The sequence below is a fragment of the Mytilus edulis genome, chromosome 5 (assembly GCF_963676685.1).
Source record: "Mytilus edulis chromosome 5, xbMytEdul2.2, whole genome shotgun sequence".
Taxonomy (NCBI): Eukaryota; Metazoa; Mollusca; class Bivalvia; order Mytilida; family Mytilidae; genus Mytilus; species Mytilus edulis.
In genome coordinates this window covers 59,671,043-59,695,587 of record NC_092348.1, presented here as the reverse complement: position 1 = coordinate 59,695,587, position 24,545 = coordinate 59,671,043, and the positions used below count along the sequence as shown (strand labels likewise).

Below are 24,545 nucleotides of genomic sequence, written 5' to 3'. Positions count from 1 at the left end.
TACAATTATAACATGAATACACAGTTGGAATTTTATGTTTTTTCTTTCATGAACATTGGATTAACTTATTTCTTGAAACTATTTATACCAACCAATAGAGGTCGGTCTATTAAAAATGTATGCAATCGCATCATAAACGCGGACGTATATGTATCTTGAGATGTACCCAAAAAACATATGATCCCAAGTTTGGAATCTTTATTGAACACTAATATTTTTTTTAGATGTCTCATTTGAAAAGTTAAAAAAAAGTCTTGTTCGGACGGTGGCGTTGATTTGTAAAAAGGAGGGCTCTTTCACTCAATAACTTGGGAAAATTATATTTGGCCAATATATTATATCTCAGAACGATTTCAGACGACTGAAAGGTAACGGGAGACAGTAGAAAAATAATCATCCAATGGAATTTAGAAACAAAACATACAAAGCATGCTTATATGTTTGTGCAATATGTGAAAAAAGGTCAAATGTACGTTTCACGTCAAACCTATGAAAAAAATTCAGTTAAGTTCTTATTACAAATAAATAATTATTTTTTTCAAAATATGAAATATGTTAATGTTTTATTTAAACTCAATTTTTTTTTTTTTATCTCCATTAGTTAGCAAAATGTATTCCAAATAGTCACTTATTTGTTACAACAATGCATGATTTCAATGATATGGTACTCAAAGATGCCGACACATACCATTTGAAGTTAAGAAATTCATGGCTGTGCTCTAAAATTAAGTGAGGGATTTAAGAAGTAGCAGATGCAAACTAATCTTCCACCAAAATTTTCATAAATGCAGAACATCAAGTTTTTTCTTTGGAGGGGATTCATAACATTTCAGTATATATCTCTTGATACGTATAGGCGGGCAACGTTTTTGATACGATTAAATAATTTTATATTGACTGACCTCTCACAGCTAGTAGCATTTTAAAATGATGTAAATGTTGATATAAAATATATTGATGCCGTTTCTTGAACTTCTTGATATTTCAAATTTGTATACTTCAAAGTAAAATGTATTTAATTACCTTTCGGGAACGTTGGCATTTCATCGTATGTATTTGCTTCAGTAATATTTTCTGAATCTATTCTATGTAGAAATGTAAAAAAAACAAGTTGTTTAAATACAATCTAGCAGTCCATTTTATATGCATATTCCATTAATCAAATGTTAAAGATTTCCTAAGTTGATAGATCGAAATTTATGTGGCGAAATTTGAACATCCCTGAAGATTGAGACACAGAACATTAACCTAAAAGACTTGTAATAATTCATACAAGAACTTCAGAGGCGCCAAACTTTTTAATCGTTTCTGTCATTTGGTCGTGCAGAAAAAATTGAATTCTCCCACCACGGTAACTTCTAATTACAGTCCCTATTTAGACATTTATCTCATGTTTATAATTCTTTGTAATATGTGACACTTACCGCAATTTTAACATCAATGCACATTAACAAAGGATCTGCCAACAAGTGGAAGCGATATCCTAGTGTCAATAACAATACATGTAACTCTTCATCCAGAAACAAAAACAGTTTCGATGCAAAGTAAGTGAATCAATATTAACGCCAAAATATGCAATCTTTAATGACCTGACAACAGTATCGTAACTATATCCCTTCTTAATAAGTCTATTTAAAGGTTTTGTTAGTATTGTTGATGATTTTAACTTAATGAACGTGTTTTGGTCTTCATTCAAACAATAACAAATGATGTCAATTAATTTGTTTTCTTATGAATATCCGATTGTGACGTCTTGAAATAAGGCGACCATGCCTGATCAAGTTACATAGCAAGAACACATCTTGTTGAAGATCATTGACAAAAGGAATGGTTTAATATGTTTTCATATTGTCTAAAAAAAACAAATCATCAGAAAAGCAAATTCTACTACCAAATCTAGTGAAATACTATATGTATAGGCAGTTTAATTTCAAACATGCAAGACGGTCCTTGCCTTTTTATTGAAATTTCGCTAAAAGAAAAATATCGTATGAAACTTGATAAGAAATTAGACTATTTATGTATTTATGTGTGTGTTTCACTTCAAATTTAATCTGTTATCATTACCCCCTCTCCACATAAAAATCTTTGTTTCAAGTTTCTAGATGATCAACCGAATGCGATAGCTTACGAAATATGCGTACACAACCTATACAAGTCGACCCAATTAGTAATTATAATACCTGAGCTTGAATTTAGATTTACGATGACTGAGTTAGTTTGCACACCCGTTTTTTGTAAGCACAATATAGTTTTTTACTTATATTGAAACAAATTTATAATGGTTCATATGTATCTTAGCTTTTATATATACCTTTGCTCTTGAGATGGTCTTGAATCTGAAAAAAAATATCATCTTTTTTAAAACAACTTGTTTCTTATTCTTTTTCACAATGCCTTAATCTTATCGCGGCAATTTGCTCCAATGAGAAATAAAAATCGACATTGATACATGTATCTAGGCTAGATTAAACAAAGAGACATAAGAAATCTATGAATTTTTAGATAATAACTAACAGACAAGCAATTTAAATTATCATGTTCTTAGTTTGAAAAATCATTTGTCACCTTTCCTCCGAAAACATGTGCATAGTTTTTCCGTTATAATTGTCGCATCTAATTTATGCATGAAGTTTTTGGGGCTTGTACCTGCACAATTTGATCTATCTTTTAATAAAATTGAGAATGGAAATGGGGAATATGTCAAAGCGACAACAACCGGACCATAGAGCAAACAAAAGGCCACAAATTGGTCTTCAATGTAAAGAGAAACTCTCTCACCCGGAGTCATCCTTCATACATGTTTAATCTTAATGCATTGTTGTTCTTCATTCATTACGCGAAAAAAACATAAAACACTTGCGGTTTTCCGCACTGTGTTATCGGTTTCGTCAAACGCAGCCGTAACAAATTTCTGGGATTGCAAGCAGTTGCGTGTGATAAACGTCACGAAAAATAATGGAAGGCCATGTGATACCATTCCAGAAGCAGTCAATAATGGTTCGTTTATCGGCCCGCCTAGGAAATTCTTAGGACACTGGTAAATAAATTTCATGTTATAAAACTTTGAACATTTTGTAAAACTAAGGATTTTTTGGTATCCCAGGAATAGATTACTTTAGCTGTATTTGGCACAACGTTTTGGTATTTTAGGTCTTCAATGCTTTTCAATTTTGTAATTGTTTGGTTTAATAACTTTTTTTTATCTGAGCGTCAAGCACGACGTGGCCTCAATGATTATCAACATCGTGCTTTATTTTATTATATTTTTTTTTATTTCGAGCATCACTGATGAGTCTTGTGTAGACGAAACGCGAGTCTTGCGTTATTAAATCATAATCCTGGTACTTTTGATAACTAAATAAACATAGTTATCCTTAAAGTTTCCTAACCTATTGATATTTTTAAATGTTGTTGAACTGTAAAATTTAAACAATATTTTATACAAATATATGATATAACAATTTACTGATAATATTGTAGGTACATACCAAACTCAGGCATGTTTTCTACACTTCTTAAGATAGTATTACTTGTCTGTTCATTATTATCATCAGATCTGAAAAAGTCATTTATTAACTTTCTCAAACGGTCATTAAAAAATGAATTTTGTAGAAAGAATCAATATATCTGATAAATTATCATATTATGTTGTTACCATATTTACTTGATTATTACAAATATTATATTTCAGGTCAATTTTTGTTATACGTGTAAAACGTGAATTTTTGTTTTATCATACTTGTTGCAAACAGGAATTTTAACTTTATTTTGAATATATGCTAATTTCTTGTGCTGAAGATTCTTTACCTGTTAATTTCTATACGTTCTTTTTTCCCTCAAAGATCTAATAAATGGTTTTCAATAACACAATTGTTATATTTTAATGAGTTATTCACAAAATAATGATACATGCTTTTAAACTATGGCATTTAATACATACGTAGGTGGTCCACTGTGCCTGAAACCTTAAATAAATGTGTAAATAAATATCAATTAGAATATCTAAGTGCAAAAGGTTTATTTTGATTTCTAGTCACATATTTGGAACAAGAAATAAATAATGTATCTGTTTTCGACTGTTGCACACATACATTTTTGTACCGAAAGATAAATATGAAAAAAATATCAAATAAAATATCTAAGTGTAAAAGGTTTATTCTGATTTCCAACCATATATTTTGAAGAAATAAAAAAATGAAAAATGTCTCTTTTCGACTGTTTTAAATTTACCAATAAACATATTATGAGCACATACTTGGATACACACAAATATAAAAAGTAAATCGTTACAATTTATGTCCGTGTATTGAAATTCAAGTAATAGAAACAGCCATTATCTAGAAAACAATCACGAAGAAGACAAAAACACTATCGAGGTTAAGATTCTTTTTATTTCAGTTAGAAAAAAGATCGGTTTAATCTATAACTCTGAATTTATTTCAATTCAGGATCATTTAAAAAAATCCATATCAGGAAATTTTCATTATCACATCGTATCCCTGCACTTTTAAGCAAATTATTAATGCTTTGCTACATTGAAGACCCATTGGTTGCCTTCGGCTGTTGTCTGCTCTATGGTCGAGTTGTTGTCGCTTTGACACATTCCCCATTCCCTTTCTCAATTTTATATTTGACATGCTTGAGTCAGATATTAGATTAAGGACCTTTTTATTCTTACACCTTAATTTAATGACCATTCTGATCTTTTTTTTAATTTGATGGATATATCTTATAGTGTTCTATCATTATTTACGTCTCATTGACATTCTTTAATTTCAGATTATAAAACTTTCATAAAAACAAGTGTTGGCAACCTTTATTATTTTTTTGTCCATGATGTCCATAGAAAAACTAAGATTTTTATTTTGAATAATGCTAGCATACTAGACACACGAAGTCGTAATGGAACTGCAAAGTCAGAACATGTAATAAAATTCTGAAAATAACTCTATTACATTGAGTAATAACTTCCTGAAACGTATGCAGTTAAACGTTTAACAAATATCGTTAGCAAAATAAAAAAGTAGATATATCACGAATATTTGTGAAATTCTTGTTTGTGGGATGTTCCATAGGCAAAGAAAACTCGCACATCTTTTTTTATCAACATACTACCGTAAAACGATATACTTACTGTTACAAACAACAAAAACTGTCACGAAAGTAAGGAACAACAATCCAACAACTAACATTGATAGTCCTACTTGAAACATTACAGGATGTTCTTTTACGGGATCGCACGTCTCTTTATTTGAGCATGCTACAAAACATTCACTGTATGTATATTCATAATACACAAAGTATATACATTATATCCCTTAATGCCATTTGACGTCATACATTCAGGACACGATTGATCTTCTTATATAATATGTGTGTTAAGCCATATCAGTGTATGTACTTCTTGCAATAATATTGAGTCACTCACAACAAAAACACATTGACAAACATTTTCAGCGTTAAAACGTTCACACTATCTGCAGCTGTCGAATTTACGTTTTGTAACCTGTACTTAATATTAAAATGACAAAAGCTTTAGATGTGCAGTTATGTCTGCACACAATCTTTTTGTGCATATACTCAAGCGTAATTAATAACCGTTAGTTAAGGTTTACGAGTGTTAAAATTGACCCTTAGATTTTAATGGGATCATGGTTGCCACTTTAAACTTTTGCTCATTTGTATTATTGTCATTCGGTGCCAATATTTTCGAAGCCTTAAAGTATGAGCATGGCTTAATATTCATGATATATATAATTGTGTTGTGCAAACATATTCTAAATGTGGACTTTGAAGCGTTTAAAATACTATTATGAAGAAATATGTTTTAATAATTAAAATGTCAATTGTTCTTGAACAATTGAGAGGTCTTTCCTTTTGTAATGTAAAATACATGTTCCAATAGAGGTAGAATGTATTGAAAAGTTCTTAAACACGCAAACAACTGTTAAAATATGATACAAATCAACAAATTTGCTTTTTAGGAGATGACATTGACTTTTGCCTTGTGACTTTTGTGAAGATCATCATTGCACAATGTGATTGCAAAAGACCCCATATCTCTAGGACCTTTGGTTCAAGAGTAAAAGCTAATTTTACCTTTTCAGAACCGTTAACGGGGGTTATGCCCCTTAAGAATATGTCGAATCTCTTCGGTCAAAATGTAAAAAAGTTGTTCCTCAGTCACCTAAACATTTTCCACTGTTTACTATTTCTATAAGATTAACCGTTTTTGAGATATCGACCAAAAAGTTGAAAGTTCAAAGGTCAAGGTCAACTTTAAAAACCTTTAAAACACTCTTTAAAATTCTTTAAATAAGTTCAAAAACACATAATTCGCTATCTGGTACATGACCTTGACCTTGGACCTTTTGACCTTTGTGAAAGTCATTAGTAACAATGTCATTGCTGAAGACCACATGGGTCTAGGACCTTTGGTTATATAGTAAAATCTGATTTTGTCTTTTCAGAAACCTAAAACAGGGATTATGCCCCTTAGAGAAAGGTCAAACCTCTTCGATCAAATGTAACGAAATTGCACATTAATGATCCAGACATTTTCCACTATTCAACACTTCTGTGAGTATTAAGGTTGCTGAAATTATCCCATAACAAGGTGTTAGGTCAAAGGTCAAGGTCAACATACACATTTGACCTTGAGGTATTTTTCAATGTCACATGAATTGATGATGAATGGTGGAGATCCTATGTGTCTACGACTTACAGTTTCTGAGCTTTTGTGGACAACCGACAACGGTTAATTTTCATAGGGGCATAACATTACCAATAAGTCGTTGAATCTATTTGATCCAAATGTAACGAAGAACCTGCTGGTTCTTAACACATTTCACCCTTCGGTTTTTTTCTTCCTATTACAGTTACGGTGTTGGAACGATAACAAGGTTTTTTGGTTTCGGAGGGATTACTCCGAACCGACACAATTTTCCGACTCAAAGGGTGAGTAGGTATTCATGACACCGATACAAAGTGTGAACATGAAAGCGACACGTCTTACGGTTAATGCGGATAACTTCATAGAATTTTGACTGAAAAGGAATAATAATTATTAAAAACCAATTCTTCAGGGAACAATTGAAGGTCTTTCCACCTCGACAATAAGAATGAAATTTAAAAAAACGATGTTAGAAAATGTCACTCCGTGTTGATGTAATATGATAAATCAAACTGATATAAACAAAAATAAGATTAATAAGTGTATGCAGTAGACTTAATTGTTTTATAATGAACTAGAAAGAAGTTTTAGCAACGGTCAAAATCTAGAACGTCAAATTGACCTTTGACCTTGACCTCAATTTTGAGGTCATAGGTCAGTGATCTCAAATCAAAAGACCCGAGGTCAATCACTTGTATGGCTGTGGAGAAATACTGATTTCAAATACATAAGGGGAGAAAACTCCTATAAGGGTTAACCAAAACTCTTTGACTTAAACAGGTTGAAGTTGCGCCTTATTGTAAACTGTTATTTGGCAAACACATTATATCATTTACTGTAACAGTTTCTTTTGAATAACGATAACAATCTAAATTTAAAATTCATAACATGACCTTGACCTTTGACATTGACCTCAATTTCCTTCAGGATGACCAAGGACTTCATATCAAAAGACTGTAGACCTCTCCTCTGGCGTATAAAATTATATACCTTTGATAACTAAATATATAAAGATGAAACGAAAAACCACATAAGAGAACCAAATCGTTTACCATTTATTTCTCGTATCAGCACTCACAATGAAAGACGGTGCAATTTACAATGCTGATAAAGAAAAGAGAGTGTCATTTGTTTTCAAATTCATGCCATGTAAAAAGAAAAATACTAAAAATTCCCACCTCAAATTCAAAACGGAAAGTCCATAATCAAATGCCAAAACCAAGAGCTCAACCTACCAAACGAATGAGGAACAACTGTAATATACCTGACCCGGTACAAGCATTTTCTATGTAGAAACCTAGTGTTATAGCTAGCCCAAACCTCTCACTTGTATGCCACTACATTGACAACAATGTGCGAAAAAATCACCATCACATTCTTGTTAATAATATAGGGTTATTGCATGAATATTGGGGAATATTTTCCCCGAGTAGAATTTTATATTGCACGAGCTTGCGAGTGCAATATATGTTTTACGAGGGACAATATTCCCCAATATTTGTGCAATAACCCTTTTATTGTATAGCAATTTAATAGTTGAACGTAACAATTGGTATAAACTAAGATTTTGTCGTTGATGACGTCATGAATTTTGAAGATTTATTGCACTAGTGCAATATTGGAATTTATTGCACGCTAATTTTTGGTTACTTTCTGTGGGAAATATTATATTGCTACATGTATATGCAATAATATATGTTTCAAGTAACAAGTACAACTTACCTACATCAGTTAAACATTCGACAGTTCGGGACTTAGACTCAGACAATAAATTAACAGCACGGATCGAGAATATATATTTTCTATTGGGATTTAAGCCATTCACTTTATATGTCATCAGTTGGTTTGTGTTACCGTGTTGTAATTTTTCTGATTTCATGTTTCGTCCATTTTCACCATACTGTACATAAAATTCCCAGGATCTATCTCCGTTTGAAATCTGTTTCCACATTACAATTGCTGTAGTGCTCTTGCATACAACATATTCTAATGAGGGTGGAATGACATTGTCTGTAAGAAAACCAGATATATATATTTTAACGAACTGTTATTATTTGATGTGAAATGTAGTTTGCAAATTTTAAAATATTATTATATACATTCTGTACACCGTGTTTATTTACTTTTGCTATATATATATATATACTATATATATAAATGTTTTTTTTTTTTATAAAAGACGCCATCTCTATTAAATTGTAATCTATTAGTATGATATTTATTCGTACAACACGGGATTTTAAATATTAAAAAAACAAATTTTCGTTCTACTGAACTACTGAAATTGAAAGCAATATCAATTTTAAAAATAAAAATAATTACTATAATGGTTGACTCTGACACTTCTAGCATCAGAATAAATTGAACTTAATTTGCCGTCGAAATGTCCTTATATACAATACCAATCTTTTGACCAGTCACTTTTATTCTATTTAAAAAAGAAGTTGTTGATGTTCGCTGACTTGCTCCAATAAAATTTAAGCAAAATATAACCAAAACTCAACATTGAAATATACTGCAAATTTAAAATCGAAAATATCCTATACTGTTAGATAGATTTTGTTTTCATTCTAATGAAGACAGAGTTTCACAATGCTAGGTAACATATACATGATATAATGGAAAAAACAAAAAAACACACGTACACGAACAACAACGAGAATTAAAAAAAATAAGATTATATAAAGTAAGAAAAATAAACAAATAAGTACCTAAAAAATATTTTGTTAAATAAGTTTTATATATATTCTAGTTAACAAAAAGTGTTGCTTTTTTTTTTCTTATCTATTCATTTTCTGATAATAAAAGAAGATAACACTAACCAGATATTACTTTCAAATTATTTAAATAATAAGAATTTCACGCGATGAGATAAAAATAGCTATTGTAGTACAATAAAGATATATAAATGACGATAAAAATTAAACATATACATTAAGTTACTAACCATAACTTACCTTCTTCCGTGACGAAAAATCTGCGAACGAAATTCCCAGCTAAATTTTTAGCTGTAAAAGTATAATCGCCAAAGTTGCTTATATGTACACTATCGAAGGCTGTGATTGATGAAGTACGGAATCCATTGGTTGTTGTGTTTGATAATAATGAGCTGAAATTGCAGGAACCAAACTCCGACTCAGCCTGGAATCTCCATTCTATATTTGGGGTAGGGTTAGCTGTGATTGTGACTGTTAAAAGAAGGGTACCGCCTTCTTTTGCAGTTATATGCAATGATGAATATTGACTGTTATAGTCAGCAAATGGTTTAACTAAAAGACACATGAAATCAAAGTTTTTTTTTTAATCAAACATAAAAGACTAAAAGAAATACACAACCTTTACTAAACTCAAAAGTAGAACACATTTATTCATTTGATGAACACTATTACTGGAAGATTTTGCCAAATCAATATATTTAATTGACAAACATTTTACTCGAGGCTATTTTTCTTTGTTGTACAGTTCCAATCTTAAATAAAAGTATTACGAAAAGGCAGTGCACAGATGTTGAGTTTTTGTATTTTTTTCGGTAAAAACGTACTACGAATGATGGTATCAATCGGAATCTTAAGAAATCATATAAGGGACTATAGAATGAAATTCAAAACAGTGTGGCTGTGGCCATTGATTGACACATTAAATTCATCCATTGACTGGGACAATTTACGTGAACGTTTGTCTGTAACGACCACTGTTCACGACGTACCTACGATAGACATTTAAACTGTGGGGCCACCAAGGTTTCTTAACGCCTTTAATTATAAAATAATTCGAAAAATTTATTAGAAATAACCTTTATGTTTTGATTTATATAATTGATATAAATCAAAACATCGTGTTATTTCTGATTAATTTTTTCGAATTACTTTAGTAAGGTGTTGAGAACCTTTGGTGGCCCCATAGTTTAAGTGTCTTTAAAAAGTACACAGTGAGCAATGGTCGTTACATACAAACGTTCACCTCAATTGTCCCAGTCAATGGATGAATTTAATATGTCAATCAATGGCCACAGCCACACTGTTTTGAATTTCATTCTATATCATAAACATGCTTACATCCGTCCAATCTAACGCATGTATCCTGTCGACATTGAGATATAGGATACAACAGGTACATTTGCCTCATATCCTGACTTACATCTAATTATTGACAAAAAAATTCGATTGAAAAAAAACTTTTCAACAAAAGAGATGACATTACCTTCTCAATTGTAAACTTTGAAACATATGTCTCCAAGTTGATACGATATTCCATGTCTTGACAGAGGGTTGCTGCTCAGAAGAAAATTTTAGCAAATGAGTACTTAGTTTAGCCATGGCGTTGTCTTTTTTTTCGACTTATGCCTAAGAATGTCCCTTTTCAATAATTAACATATAATTTCAATGTACATGTATCATAGGCAGTCAGTGGCAAAGCAAGGAATAAAAAAGAGACAAAAAATTCCTTAATTATTTTGAAGGAACACTTACATTGCACACTCACATAGAACGTCTTTTGAGTAGTTTTGTTCATTTCAGCCATCCCCGAAGGAGTTATAGTATTCATTACGTAACAGGTGTAGGTGTCACTTGATGTTCTATTTATTTGGTTGATTTTAAGTACAAAACTGTCATGTCTGAAGTTTGTATCATTCTGTCTTGTCCACCATGTCAATCCATGTACTGGCTTAGAATCTACCATTGGAGACACGATTAAGTTGTCTCCTTCTATAATATCATACTGGTTGACAATGTTTGATAGCTGTGGCCCATCTGAAAATATGTTATTATGAATAATATAAACAATTCAAATTTACTAGTACTATATGCAAAACATACATCAATCTACATATATTTTCAACTCACTTTTTTGGAACAAAAATTAACTTTTAGCTGATCTGTTGGTGCATTGAGCACATTGATTTAAATTTTTATTTAAGAACTCCAGGAAATCAGATAAATAAGCATGCTTAAATCGCGTCAAGGCATAAAAGTGAAAATCTTACCTAAACAGATCGGAACATACGATAAAATATATTACATTTGTATTATTGGGATATAATCGTTCGTCCTGTTGCCAGTGTTTTGGTTATGTTACATTTCTTTTTTAAAAGAGGGACGAAAGATACCAAAGGGACAGTCAAACTCATAAATCTAAAACAAACTGACAACGCCATGGCTAAAAATGAATAAGACAAACAGAAAAACAATAGTACACATGACACAACATAGAAAACTAAAGAATAAACAACACGAACCCCACCAAAAACTAGGGGTGATCTTAGGTGCTCCGGAAGGGTAAGCAGATCCTGCTCCACATGTGGCACCCGTCGTGTTAATTAAACATATTTTCTGAATAGTTTCTGTTATTTTTTTCAACAATCCTATTTATGAAGTTCTTAGTGTTTAGCCTATTTATCTATAAGTCCATGAAATTATAATATGCAACGGTAGTTATTGGTTTAATTAAAGGGGCACTAGCTACGAGATATATGAAAAACCTAATATATTATTGTTTTTTGCTCAATCAGTAATGAAATACAAATAGTGAAATAATAATTCCTTTTTAGCAGCTAATAAGGTTCAATTTTGTCAAAATAAGCATAAAACATTGATTATGAATAATTCGACCTCATTAAATCCGTACTCATGTGAACTTTAATGTAGCCCCTTAGCTTGAGATAGATAACACGTCAATTGTATGTGTATAGTTATTTAAGGGAAGAGAATGTCAACATTGAAAGTGAAACAAAGGTTAATCATTTGATTGACTGATTCGATCTACAAATAAACATTCTAATACAGGTAAAAACGATGATAAATAGACCTAAAATAATTCAACAGCACGTGTTTGCTTCATCTACATGTATTTATATCTATATTTACATCGCTTATATGGTCATCGGATGACTATAGAGGTCAACTCGATAAATAATTAGATAGTGTCTAGACTCAAATACACACGAAACGTAGCTTCGTGTTTTCATGTCTGTGCCTGTGCATGTGCCTGTGCCTGTGCATGTGCCTTGTTTATTGTTTTATTTAAACTTTTAATAGTTTGGATAAATGTTTTACATTGTTATATATCAAATATGAGAATTTGATTAGAATCGGTGAACATAAATTTGACAGCTAGTGCCCATCTAAGGCATACTTAGAATTATGCATTCAGTTTCTCTGTTTTCAGTTAAATACTATTGTGAACGCACAAGAACTAAATGTTCAACTCTGTAATGTAAGGTTAACATAAAATATGGTATATTTGGTGTTCTTTCCATTCTTATGCTACTCAAACGTTAGATTTCGAAAATATCTGATGAGTAATATAAATAACATATAACGAGAAGGCCTTTATGAATCAGTTGAGAATTTTGGCATATTTACATTCAACATATTGATTTATCAAGATGCTGTCAAAAGTTCAATTATATATAGTATATTGACTATTGTCAAATAAATAACTATTAGACCTAAAAACTGATACTATTTTCCGCTAACAAGCGTTTGTATCAGTACAGGTTTGGTCAATTTTTATGTAGCTATTACACTATTTTTGTCATTTGCGCTTGTTTAGGTAAATTTATATAGATGATTATATAGATGAAAGACATTTTTTCGTTTAAAACTTAGGCTTTCCCGATTTTGTCCGTTTTGGATCTTTTCATCTTTTGCTTTTAATAAACAATTTAATACTGTAAGTTCTCAAAACTTTTGAGCCAGATCGTACTTGATGAAGGTGATCTAACGGTACGTACCACACACATTGGTATTATATAATTTCTCATTGTGGGTGCAGTGTGGCTTTATCCTTTATAACTTTATCGTTTCAATGTTAGTTACTTACAATGCACTTCAATCTGCTTAGTCGAAACATTCGATGCTACTGCTTTATTTGTAGCAGTACATGAGTACTGTCCACTGTGTGATGTTTTTACAGTTGCTATAGTAATATTTTGACTTTGAATTTTTGACAAATTTAATTCAAGTTCCCTTACATTAATATCACAATGTACAAATGTATTCACTACATCTCTTTTTGATGACAATATCTCTCTTTGGCGTAATTACTTGTCGTGTATTTACTTACATTGTACCTTCAATAGCTTAGAGCTAACACTAGAATTGCCTACTTTATTCTCAGCTTTACATCTATATTCTCCGCTATGTTTGTTCGAAATATTTGCTAGTATAATGGTTTGATCAGATGAAATACCAACAAGATTAGTCCATTGAAAATTTATACTATCTGCAGGATTTGCATCATCTACTACGCATGCCAATGTTACGTTTTGTTGTCCTGCATACACAATATACGGGTTGAAACCAGGATCAATGTGTACTGTAGGAACATATGTAATACAAATCATCAAATAAATATAGTGAGAGAAAGTTTGGTGGTCAAAATGATTCCTCGAAAGATCAAAAGACAGACAGGCTATATATTTATGATGATTTTGTTCTTATTAATTGCAAAGGGTATTTATGCGGTTTTTGGAGAGTTGTAGGTATTAAAAAGAGGTAAAGACTAAAACAGTAGGTGTTTGAATACTATTAATTCATATTAAAATCAATGCGTTTCTATTCTACATAGTTTAATCATGCTTCTGTTTATCTTCTCATGGACACGAAATGCACACGCATTTAATTAGATGCGTCAAGCATAGAGAAATATCAAAATAGATATTTTCAGAGAATTAAAAATATATGCTTGTGTTTGGACGTTTAAAACGATACAAATTTTCATTTCAATATAGTTATTCTAACATATTTTTTTTTTATAAATTGTTATAAATCTTATAATTCACCAAAAGACCATGATGATTTAACAGAGGAAATGATCACTCAACTGCCTTAAAAGCATACCGCTATATATTGTATTTCAGGGAAATCTTCAATTTATTCACACAATACAGTTGAATATAATTGAGAATGGAAATGGAGATAGTGTACACAATTAGACAACAACCTGAACATAGAGCAGACAACAGCCTAAGGCCACCATTGGTCTTTAATGCAGCGAGAAACTCCTGCACCCATTAGGCGTCCTTCAGCTGGCCCCTAAACAAATATTTATTCTAGTTCAGTAATAATGGACGTCGTACTAGACTCTGAATTATACACAAGAAACTAAATTAAAAATCATACAAGACTAACAAAGGCCAGATGCTCCTGACTTGGGACAGGCGCAACAATGCGGCGGGATTCAATCACAACCCTCCCCCTGTACCTCTATCAAATGTAGAAAAAAACAGCACAGCTGTACGCACAGTAAAACTCAGTTTAAGAAAAGTCCGAGTCCGATGTCGGAATAGGAAACAAAAGAAAATAAACAAAATGACAGTAATACATTAATAACAACAGACTACTAGCAGCAACTGACATACCAGCTCCAGACCTCAATGAACATATATTACTTTACAAGTTAAAAGTTAACTGGAGATTAAAAAACGTACGAACTCAATATCCTCATTGTTCGAGTATCTCTTATACCGTATATCTATATCCATATCCTTGAATTTACTCTATGGTTAAACAATATATCCTTTAGATCTACTTACATTCAATGTTGAGAGTAGTAGACGAAGAGTTAATCGCTGTAAAGGAATCGTTCGCATTACAAAACAGAATCTCATTATTGTGTTCCTTCTTTGCCAGGTACATAATTGTAGAAACTACTGTATTTTCCGTTGCGTTAACTGTTGTAACAGTATCATTTAGCTTCGATCCACTTATATACCATTCTATCGATGATTTAGGAATGCTTTTAGCTGTACATTTGAAGCTTGAGACCGTCCCATCTTCAATAGTACTAACTCCTCTAGGATCTATTTCTGGCGAAGTTAGCATCTCTGAAAAATAATCTACTTTGAACAAATATTTTACCTACTGTTAAAAAGTTTAAAGACAATTTTCAGTATACTAGTTTATTTATTTGACAGAAATTATGATTCAGATTGTTATAAATGATCAGTTCATAAGTTTAAATGATAACATTTGATGTTGAACAAGATCTTTCAAATTGAAGATTTGATGAAATGATCGAAGTGTTAAAGAAATGCATAACATCGATGTTTATAAGCATTTTCATACGTCAAAATTCCACATATATAATGATGTCTGCAGTCATTGGAATCGTTTTAAACCATTCATTTTTTAAAGTAAAACGAACAAGCAAGCAAATAAGCTAATCGATATAGATAAATTAGAAAATATTATTAGAAAGTCCAACATAACAATAAGAAAACTAGAAATGGAAGAAAAAACATTCAACACAGCTTTTGTCATAGATATTTAATAATAGACTTTTTAACCTCTTTTTTACCACTGACCCAGAAACTGCATACACAGTAAACCGATTGCAAAGTACGTCTATTCAAAAATATTCAGAAAATAAGTTTGACTTTTTATGCTACCGGTAACTTTTCTACTTTCAAAATAAACATAACGCCAATGGTGCTCTTAGGTCTTGTGACATGTAGTGAATACGAAAAGAATGTCACCTATATGTAAAACTATTTCATATTTTTCTACAACTTGTTCAAAAAGAGGGACGAAAGATACCAGAGGCACAGTCAAACTCATAAATCGAAAATAAACTGACAACGCCTTGCTAAAAATTAAGGATGACAAACAATAGAACACATGACACAACATATAAAAAATTAGCAACACGAACCCCATCAAAAACTAGGGGTGATCTCAGGTGCTCCGGAAGGGTAAGCATATCCTGCTCCACATGTGGCACCTGTCGTGTTGCTTATGTTATAACAAATCCGGTAATTAGTCTTATTTGGTAGGTCCCATTCATGAAAGGGAAGTTGATTGTAGACGACGTAAGGAACATACCCGATATCATTTGTGAAACGGTTATTCCATAACGGTCAACCAACTCGTGATGGCGTCCGTAAAAATTACGCTGGGATGATTTCAACTTCACCATTTGGAACTCTTGGTTTAATAGCTTTCTTGTGAGCAGCAACCCTCTATCAAGAACATCATGATAGGAAATGCAAGCACGGGAATATTGTATAAATTGGGAGATATATACCCCGTATACAGGTGCTGCTGGAATATTGCTACTTAGAAATGAAAAGTGCTGAAATCATCTCTTTTGTCGTAAAGTTTTGTTTTCAACCGACACTCATTGTCAATTTCTAGATGTAAGTCAAGATATGGGACCGATTTAACTTTATCTGTTGTATCCTTTATCTCTAGTTTAATTGGATAGATGCGTTCAACATAGTCACCAAATTTTGAATTATTAATTGAAAGAACGGCATCTTTATAGCGAAAAGTAGAGTTAATGGACATTGCTAACTTCTTATCTTTCTTACTAAGAAGTTCCTGTATGAAGTCAGCCTCATAATAATAAAGAAACAAGTCGACAAGAAGAGGGGCACAATTGGTTCCCATTGGAATGCCGACAGTCTTTTGAAAAACACACCCTCCGAACGTAAAACAAATGTTGTCAATAAAACAATCAAGCATCTTGGCAATGTCAGTTTCAGAGATTTCTTTGTTTGAATCAGAGTGATCCTTTACAAAAAAGGATTTGTCCCTCCATAAGACAAGATACTTGTATCTACGTTAGCCATTCTTTTTTATGAAACAAAGCAATACTAACTCTTTCTATTCGTCTTTTAGTTTGGAATGTAGAATACTTGTGTGATGTGTAGAACAGTCAAATATTTTAATACCATTGACAGATGAAAGAGAGTTAGATTGTATGTACTCTAAAAGATCTTTGGAATTTTTAAGTATCCACATCTGATTCACGCCACCTCTAGAATAGGCAGTTTCACAATAACTTTGAAGCCCGTCTTTGATTGGTGATAACATAGATGTTTATAATTTAGAAAGAGGTTTCGTGGAGCACTTGTAAGACCCAGCAATACACCGTTGTTTGTAAGGACACTTATGTAGTATAGGTATCCAATTAAGTGATGGAAGATCCAATTCTTCATCTTTGGTTGAAATTCCTAGGAACATAGAACAGACCTATGATTATCCAGGATTTCCTCTTTGGTATGTGTCGTGAGGGTATATGTTGAATTTCCAAGTAAAGTGTCAATACCTAATTCGTTTATCAAGCAGTTAATGTAATGAGTTTTACACTAAAAAAACGATGATATTTGGGGCTTTATCTGCAGGGACAACAACATATTTGTCATGGAGGTAGGATAAGTGTTTTGCAACCTTTGGGTCTTTAAAGATTGACGTAGCATGGGCATTAATAGACCTATTCAGTTGCCTAATTCTGATTTGTATCACCGACCTCACCGCCTTAATCCATTCGGAAAGAGTGTATACGTCTTCCTTCTCGCGCTTAGCCCATTGCCTGGCATAATCCTCGACTGAATCCATCAAAATTGTAAAGTTGTATTTCCAATTGATGGATTTAGGCTAACGATATTTGAAACCTGTCAATAACAAATTTCGCAGGTAAGTGTTATCTACAATGTTGAGGTCACCGGTAATAACGTGGCCAGCCGGATTGTATGTGAATTGGGAACTAGCACAAGTGCAATCGGAAGGTTTTGACTTGAAGTCGTCATTATTGAGATCCTGCATCACGTGTTTGTAATTGAAAATTTAAGTTGCAATAGGTTTGGTATAGGTATGAGAAATGATTGGTATATACTGATCTTTGAAATAAAGAGGTATTTTCGATTGAACTGATTTATGATTAAGGATATTGCCTAAGTTGACGCCATCGAGACCTTTTTTTGCAAAGGAAAGATTAAGAAAAAATATTTTCTCTTTATCATCTTTTCCAGTGCGGACTCATCTTGGAACATATATTTAGTATATGTTGTATTACTTGTCCTTATCACAGTAATCCAAAACACTGACCTACATGTAAGTATAGGAATATAATTAGTTACATATTGTGATGGTGACCTAATACGATATTCATACTTACCCCTTATGGAATATACTGACCACATTAGGTTACTAGCACACTATGTAACGAGTTTATCTTACCGACTGTCTTAACATGTCGTATTTAGACAGGTAGTTTATTAAAGGGATCAAGCCCTTAATTCCGTTTGTATTACGAATCTACTTTACACAAAAAAGCAAATGCCAACAATAACAACTTGTTAGCTTTAAATGTATTTATTTGATTCATTCATCAAAGTTTTGTACGTCTGTTGAAAACTTTCAGATTTTCACTCAACACTGTGTTGTTTTATTTTGAAGGGACGTCACACCATTACTAACCGTTTATTGATATGGAATATACACGGTCTCCACGCGTTTGTTTTTAGCCAATCATATTCATAGAAATGCATAGGAAATAAGTTGAAAAAGAATGACCTAGGTCACGGACAGTAAATACAATTAAGCTACTTTAAACACGATTTAACCTGTGTAGTTAATAAGAACATGTGTATGGTTGTGATAAGTTATATATGATCCCTAAAATGAGGTACTTGTGGGTCTTCCTCGAAATATATTAGTAGATGTGCTTGTGGTAAGGGTGGAGGGTAATTTAGGGCTGGTGTACAAGATATATGTTTGAGAAGTAACAAAAGTACATGTTTTTGGCTTTATGCAACGGATAACGCATTTAATTAACTCGAACATTTTTTATGCTTACTTCTTGTAAATGTAATCAACCAATTACGTTAGCCTAGCATTACTTGCCACACCCTTTACCCATATAAAGAGTAATAATAAGCAATTAATTATAGTCAATAACGCTTGGTTTGCCCGCAGTCTAAAAGTTTGTCGTATTTTCAACGGAATAGGAAAGCAGTGTTAGACAAGTAACATTATACAAATGTGAAAGTAATACGTAATATCAATGAAAAGAACCCGGCCTTTTACGAGCTTGGTTCGTCTTAAGTTTTTTTTTTTTTTAAATTATTTCACCTTTACCAGAACACTCCAACCCAAACGACTTTAAACTATGAATGTATAGCACTTACCTCGAATTTTGACAGTTGTAGTTATCAGTTTTCCTTGGTCAGGTCTACAAGCTATAGTTTTATTATGATATGATGAATTAATGTATCGAATTGTAATGCTGACTGACTGACCAACAGAGCATGGTAAAGCAGTATATTTGTCTTCACCGATATGAGTGTCTATAAACAATGGCCTGCAAATTGTACTGTTTCTCTGATATATAACTCTTGCAAAGTTTTCTTCCATAAGTCCATAATCATAGAAGTACGTTAAATTCCAATCATTACTAGTGATACACGTGAATGTTACATTACTGCCACTTATTAAATATGCTATAGGTCCTGGCGACAAAGAATCCTGAGCTAAAATAGCTGAAAAATAAGTACATAATGAAGATTCAAGCCTTTTTGATATGACCCTGTTGTGAAAATTCTTTGTTGTTTTACTAGAACTAATACAATCCGAAACTGTTATGGTAGTAACCTAACGTTAAATAACATGCTGGGACAAAAATATCATTTCAAACAAAGGAAAAAATTATTGTCAACTTGGACAATCTGTTTAAGGTAGCACAATACAAAAGCAACTAAATTTTATAAAAAAATCATGTTCAGTTGATTTTGTTACTCCTTGATATTCAAAACTACAGAAGAAAAATGTATTTATATATTTTGCACTGTTAATGAGTTTTGATAACAATTAGTTTTATTAACAAATACACTTATCTGACTATTACAAGATAAGAACATGTGGGCAGTACTTTGTGGTTAATCAATAGAATCATTTGATAGCTTTGTTACCACTGACCAGCAATAAAAATAACATTTATGAAAAAGGGGTAGATTAGGGATTAATAGAATAATGCAGAAAATGATTTCAAATAAAAATACATTTTTATATTAGAGAAAAAACAAAACAAAAATTTGGAGATATAGTCGGAATCAAAATATAAATATACATCTATTAAACAAATGTAGTTATACAACAACTAATGTTTCTGTTTTTTTTTTTAAACTAGAATTGTTTTCTGAGAATATTTAAACATGAATTATTTTTAATAGAAAATACACAAATATAATATTTCATTTTCAAGCTTCAGAAAAGAAAAACACCTCTACTTCGTGTAGAACACCATATTGTCATTGTATACAATTATTCCCAAATGGTCCTCTAGACTGACCAACTGCTCATTTTGTGAACACATGCATAACTTACTTTTTGTAACAATAAAAAACACAATATGTTATTTTATGAACTAAATGAATTAAATCAATATTGAAAAAAAGTAAACAATAAAGGCGTATCATTGTGGCCTGAGTTTTTATCATATCAGTAGCAACTGACTTACAACAAGGTCAATAATGATATAACATCTCTCGCCGCCTAATCTGATTTTTGATGCATAGGGTGTGTATTTTCTTAATATATTTGGAATTGCTGAAATGGCATGAAAAATGAAATGTGATAAAAGGCTTATACTGAAGTATCCTCATGATACATGTCTCAATTATGTTGCGGTAAATGGTGTAGAAGTACGCAATCCTTATTTATTCAATTGTGACACATTAATTTTTGCCATGCAAATGTAGTTTTAAATAAATTCAGCTCCTAGATGGGTGCCCCTATATGCCTGATTTTCAATATGTTGTTCATTGAACAGTCATCTCCAAAAGAGTGTCTCAGATTTTCACAAATTTTCAATAAAACATAAAAAATATACCCATTTAAATTGAGTGATCTCCTATGAATTTAGGTTGAAAACTTCATTAAAGGTTTACAAGAGAATGAAATACAATAGAACAATCTGAGAGACTGTTTTTGAGGTCAAATAGTGACCAGGCTTATAATTTGATTCGCCAGACGCGTGGTTCGTCTACATTAGACTCATCAGTGACGCTCAGATCAAAACAGTTTGAAAGTCAAAAATAGTACAAAGTTGAAGAGCATTGATGACACAAAATTCCAAATCATTGTGCCAAATAGGCTAAGGTTATCTCTGCATGTATTATACAAGAATCGATAAAATATTTCGGAATGTTATAATAACTTAGAAGCTATTTTCATTCAGGAGTGGACATCACAATATAGTAACTAATTACATAATATTTAAGTATGTAATAATTATGTCAAAATAAAATGATCACCATTTGAAAGTGTGGACGTCACAATATAGTAACTAATTACACCATACTTAATCATGTATGTCATAACAAAATTATCACCATTTGAAAGTGTGGACGTCACAATATAGTAACTAATTACACCATAGTTAATCAAGTATGGCATAACAAAATTATTACCATTTGAATCATCTTTCTTTTGTTACCCCATTCTTTAAATTTTAAGCTATATGAAAGCAAGTACATCAATTTCAAGTTGTCTAGTATGGAGAGAAAAAAAGTTTTGTATTGTGCTATCTTAACAATGGAAAAGTTTTTTACGATGTCAGAGAAATTGCAATATGTCGATACAACCACGAAAATGCCGCGTGAACACGTTTTTTCCCTTTACAAGATGTCTAACTGACTTATGCATTATGCTGTTTTCTAAATCTCTATTTAGAATGTATGTGCATTCCATTAGGAGATCAGATACGTATTTTTGTATGCTTACCTTTTATGAAGACATTTAAAAGAAAACATATATTAACCAGATTTGTCTTTGTTTGAAATACTATTGTATATTTCCATCAATGTATCATGTGTATATATAACTTTTAACTTATACAATCATTCTCGAAGAATTTCGTTTTTAGACGACGTTTACCAATGAATTAACATAATCTATCTTATATTAATTGAAACACAAAGTTACAGTAAAGAAAAATGTGTACTAACATTAAAGAAATATATCAACTTCAATAAAATGAACAGCTTATAATGTTTATTTACAAAACACACTTTATTTTTTTTTTTATGTAAGAGCACATACTTTTGCTATTACATTTATATGTTTTAGAATTTACTGGTCGTGTACATTTAAACGATATGTTGACAATTACTCTATTCTTAAATAAATCTTGACTTGTTTCTGGATTAAATGGACATCTGCACTCGATTATTTTCCTGTAACACGACCTTGAAAGGCAGTTAAATATTAATTTCACACTTAGTTATTATCAATACCTTATAATTTCCTGTTGAAGAGTGAAAACCTTCTAAAATTAATGTATTCATATTAAAAACAAAATTTATTTCCAAATCATCTTTTTCCTCATGCAAAAAGCACTGTTACCGAAATACCAAACTCTAAGAAAAATTTTAAACCGAAAAGTCTTTTTATCAAATGGCGAAATTAAAAGTTTAAAAATATTAAACAAATTAAAATCAACTGTCATATTCCAGCCTTGGCACAATCATTTACGTATGTAGCAAATGGCGGATGAAATCTGTTTTTATAACTAGTTACACTCCTCGTTTGTATTACAGTCTCAAATAATTCAATTAGCAAATCACGGATGAACTCTGGTTTTATAACTAGCTACACCCCTCGTTTGTATTATAGTCTCAAATAATTCAATTATCAAATGGCGGATGCAATCTAGTTTTATAACTAGCTACACTCCTCGTTTGTATTACAGTCTCAAATAATTCAATTAGCAAATGGCAGATGAAATCTGGTTTTATAACTAGCTACACTCCTCGTTTGTATTACAGTCTCAAATAATTCAATTATCAAGTGGCGGATGCAATCTGGTTTTATAACTAGCTACATTCCTCGTTTGTATTACAGTCTCAAATAATTCAATTATCAAATGGCGGATGAAATCTGGTTTTATAACTAGCTACACTTCTCGTTTGTATTACAGTCTCAAATAATTCAATTATATTGACTAAATGTATCAGCGAAACGTCATTCGTAATATGGAGCGTCTTCATATAAACAATTTCATATTAAAAAATAACACTGCTAAATATAAGACACTGTTTTCTCGATTCGTACTTTCCATAGACTCTACTTAGGTTTTGTATTTTTTTGCAGTTTAAAATTATAACCTTTATAATGAAGGGGATTGTTATGTATTTATTCTGTTTTGATGTGTGTTTGTTTTTATCGATAACGGTGGTGACAAGAGTTTTTCCTGACAAAACAGCGTTTTCATTTCATATATTCACATTCGGTTAGGTTTTAGGTTGATACAATTTCAACAGACCTTTGATTTATTAATTTGTTCAAATCCAAGGTAAAGATACGCGTAAAAGAAAAAAAAGACAACGTAGATTCTCTTGCTGAATAGATGAACATGTGATGTTTAAGATTAATATGAAATTTCAAACACATATCATTTAGTTTATGAGCCTTCATTCGCCATCTTCAAAGACGTTAAATCTTGTTTATGATAATCGATATTAAAACAAGGATTGGTTTTCAAGTGGTAGAAAAATAATATCCGCATTTTACGAGAGAAAACAAATGCTAAATCATTTTTAAGTCCCAAGCAAGTATTCAGACATATCCCCATAAACAAAAGAAAAAAACACACAAATGGTATGCCTTAATAATACCTAACTTATAATCATAATACAAATATATATATCTACATACCAGTTAAAAACGAATACAACAAAAAACAATGCAATGAATTGCAAGTCCAAATTACTTCCATTATAGCGGCAATAAACCTGTTAAAACTTCCTTGTAGTAATATAGCGGGAAACGACCTCAATAATATAGAAATTATGGGTGGCAATGTATAGAATATAGATGTATATCATAATGAAAAAGGAGATACTATTAAGTGTGAATTATGTCAGTGAAACAGTAACAGTTGAAAAGAGGAGGAGGGGGACTCTAAATACTATATTCAAGATACAATTATTGTAAGACATGGATTATGGTTACATCAATAATGGGTTTTAAATTTTCGGCCAATGATGTTTTTCTTTTTATTTAATTTGTTCACTAAAAACGACTTGTTAGTCTAAATTACAAAAGGTATTTCTGTTTTCCCTTCTTTCAACAAAATTATCCCACCT

General features: G+C 31.5%; 1 protein-coding gene across 1 annotated transcript; it reads right to left on the bottom strand.

The window, feature by feature from the left end:
• Positions 1 to 476: 476 nt before the first annotated feature.
• LOC139522602 (neural cell adhesion molecule 2-like) lies at positions 477 to 24,185 on the bottom strand. The gene is made up of 13 exons (XM_071316067.1): positions 24,115 to 24,185; positions 19,590 to 19,940; positions 15,213 to 15,503; positions 13,742 to 14,089; positions 11,146 to 11,427; positions 9,634 to 9,945; positions 8,399 to 8,686; positions 5,138 to 5,263; positions 3,944 to 3,968; positions 3,492 to 3,559; positions 2,315 to 2,339; positions 1,024 to 1,085; positions 477 to 487 (listed from the first exon to the last, which is right to left on the bottom strand). The coding sequence occupies exons 1-13, from the start codon at positions 24,173 to 24,175 to the stop codon at positions 477 to 479; spliced, it is 2,250 nt and encodes a 749-aa protein (XP_071172168.1). The 5' UTR covers positions 24,176 to 24,185.
• Positions 24,186 to 24,545: the final 360 nt, after the last annotated feature.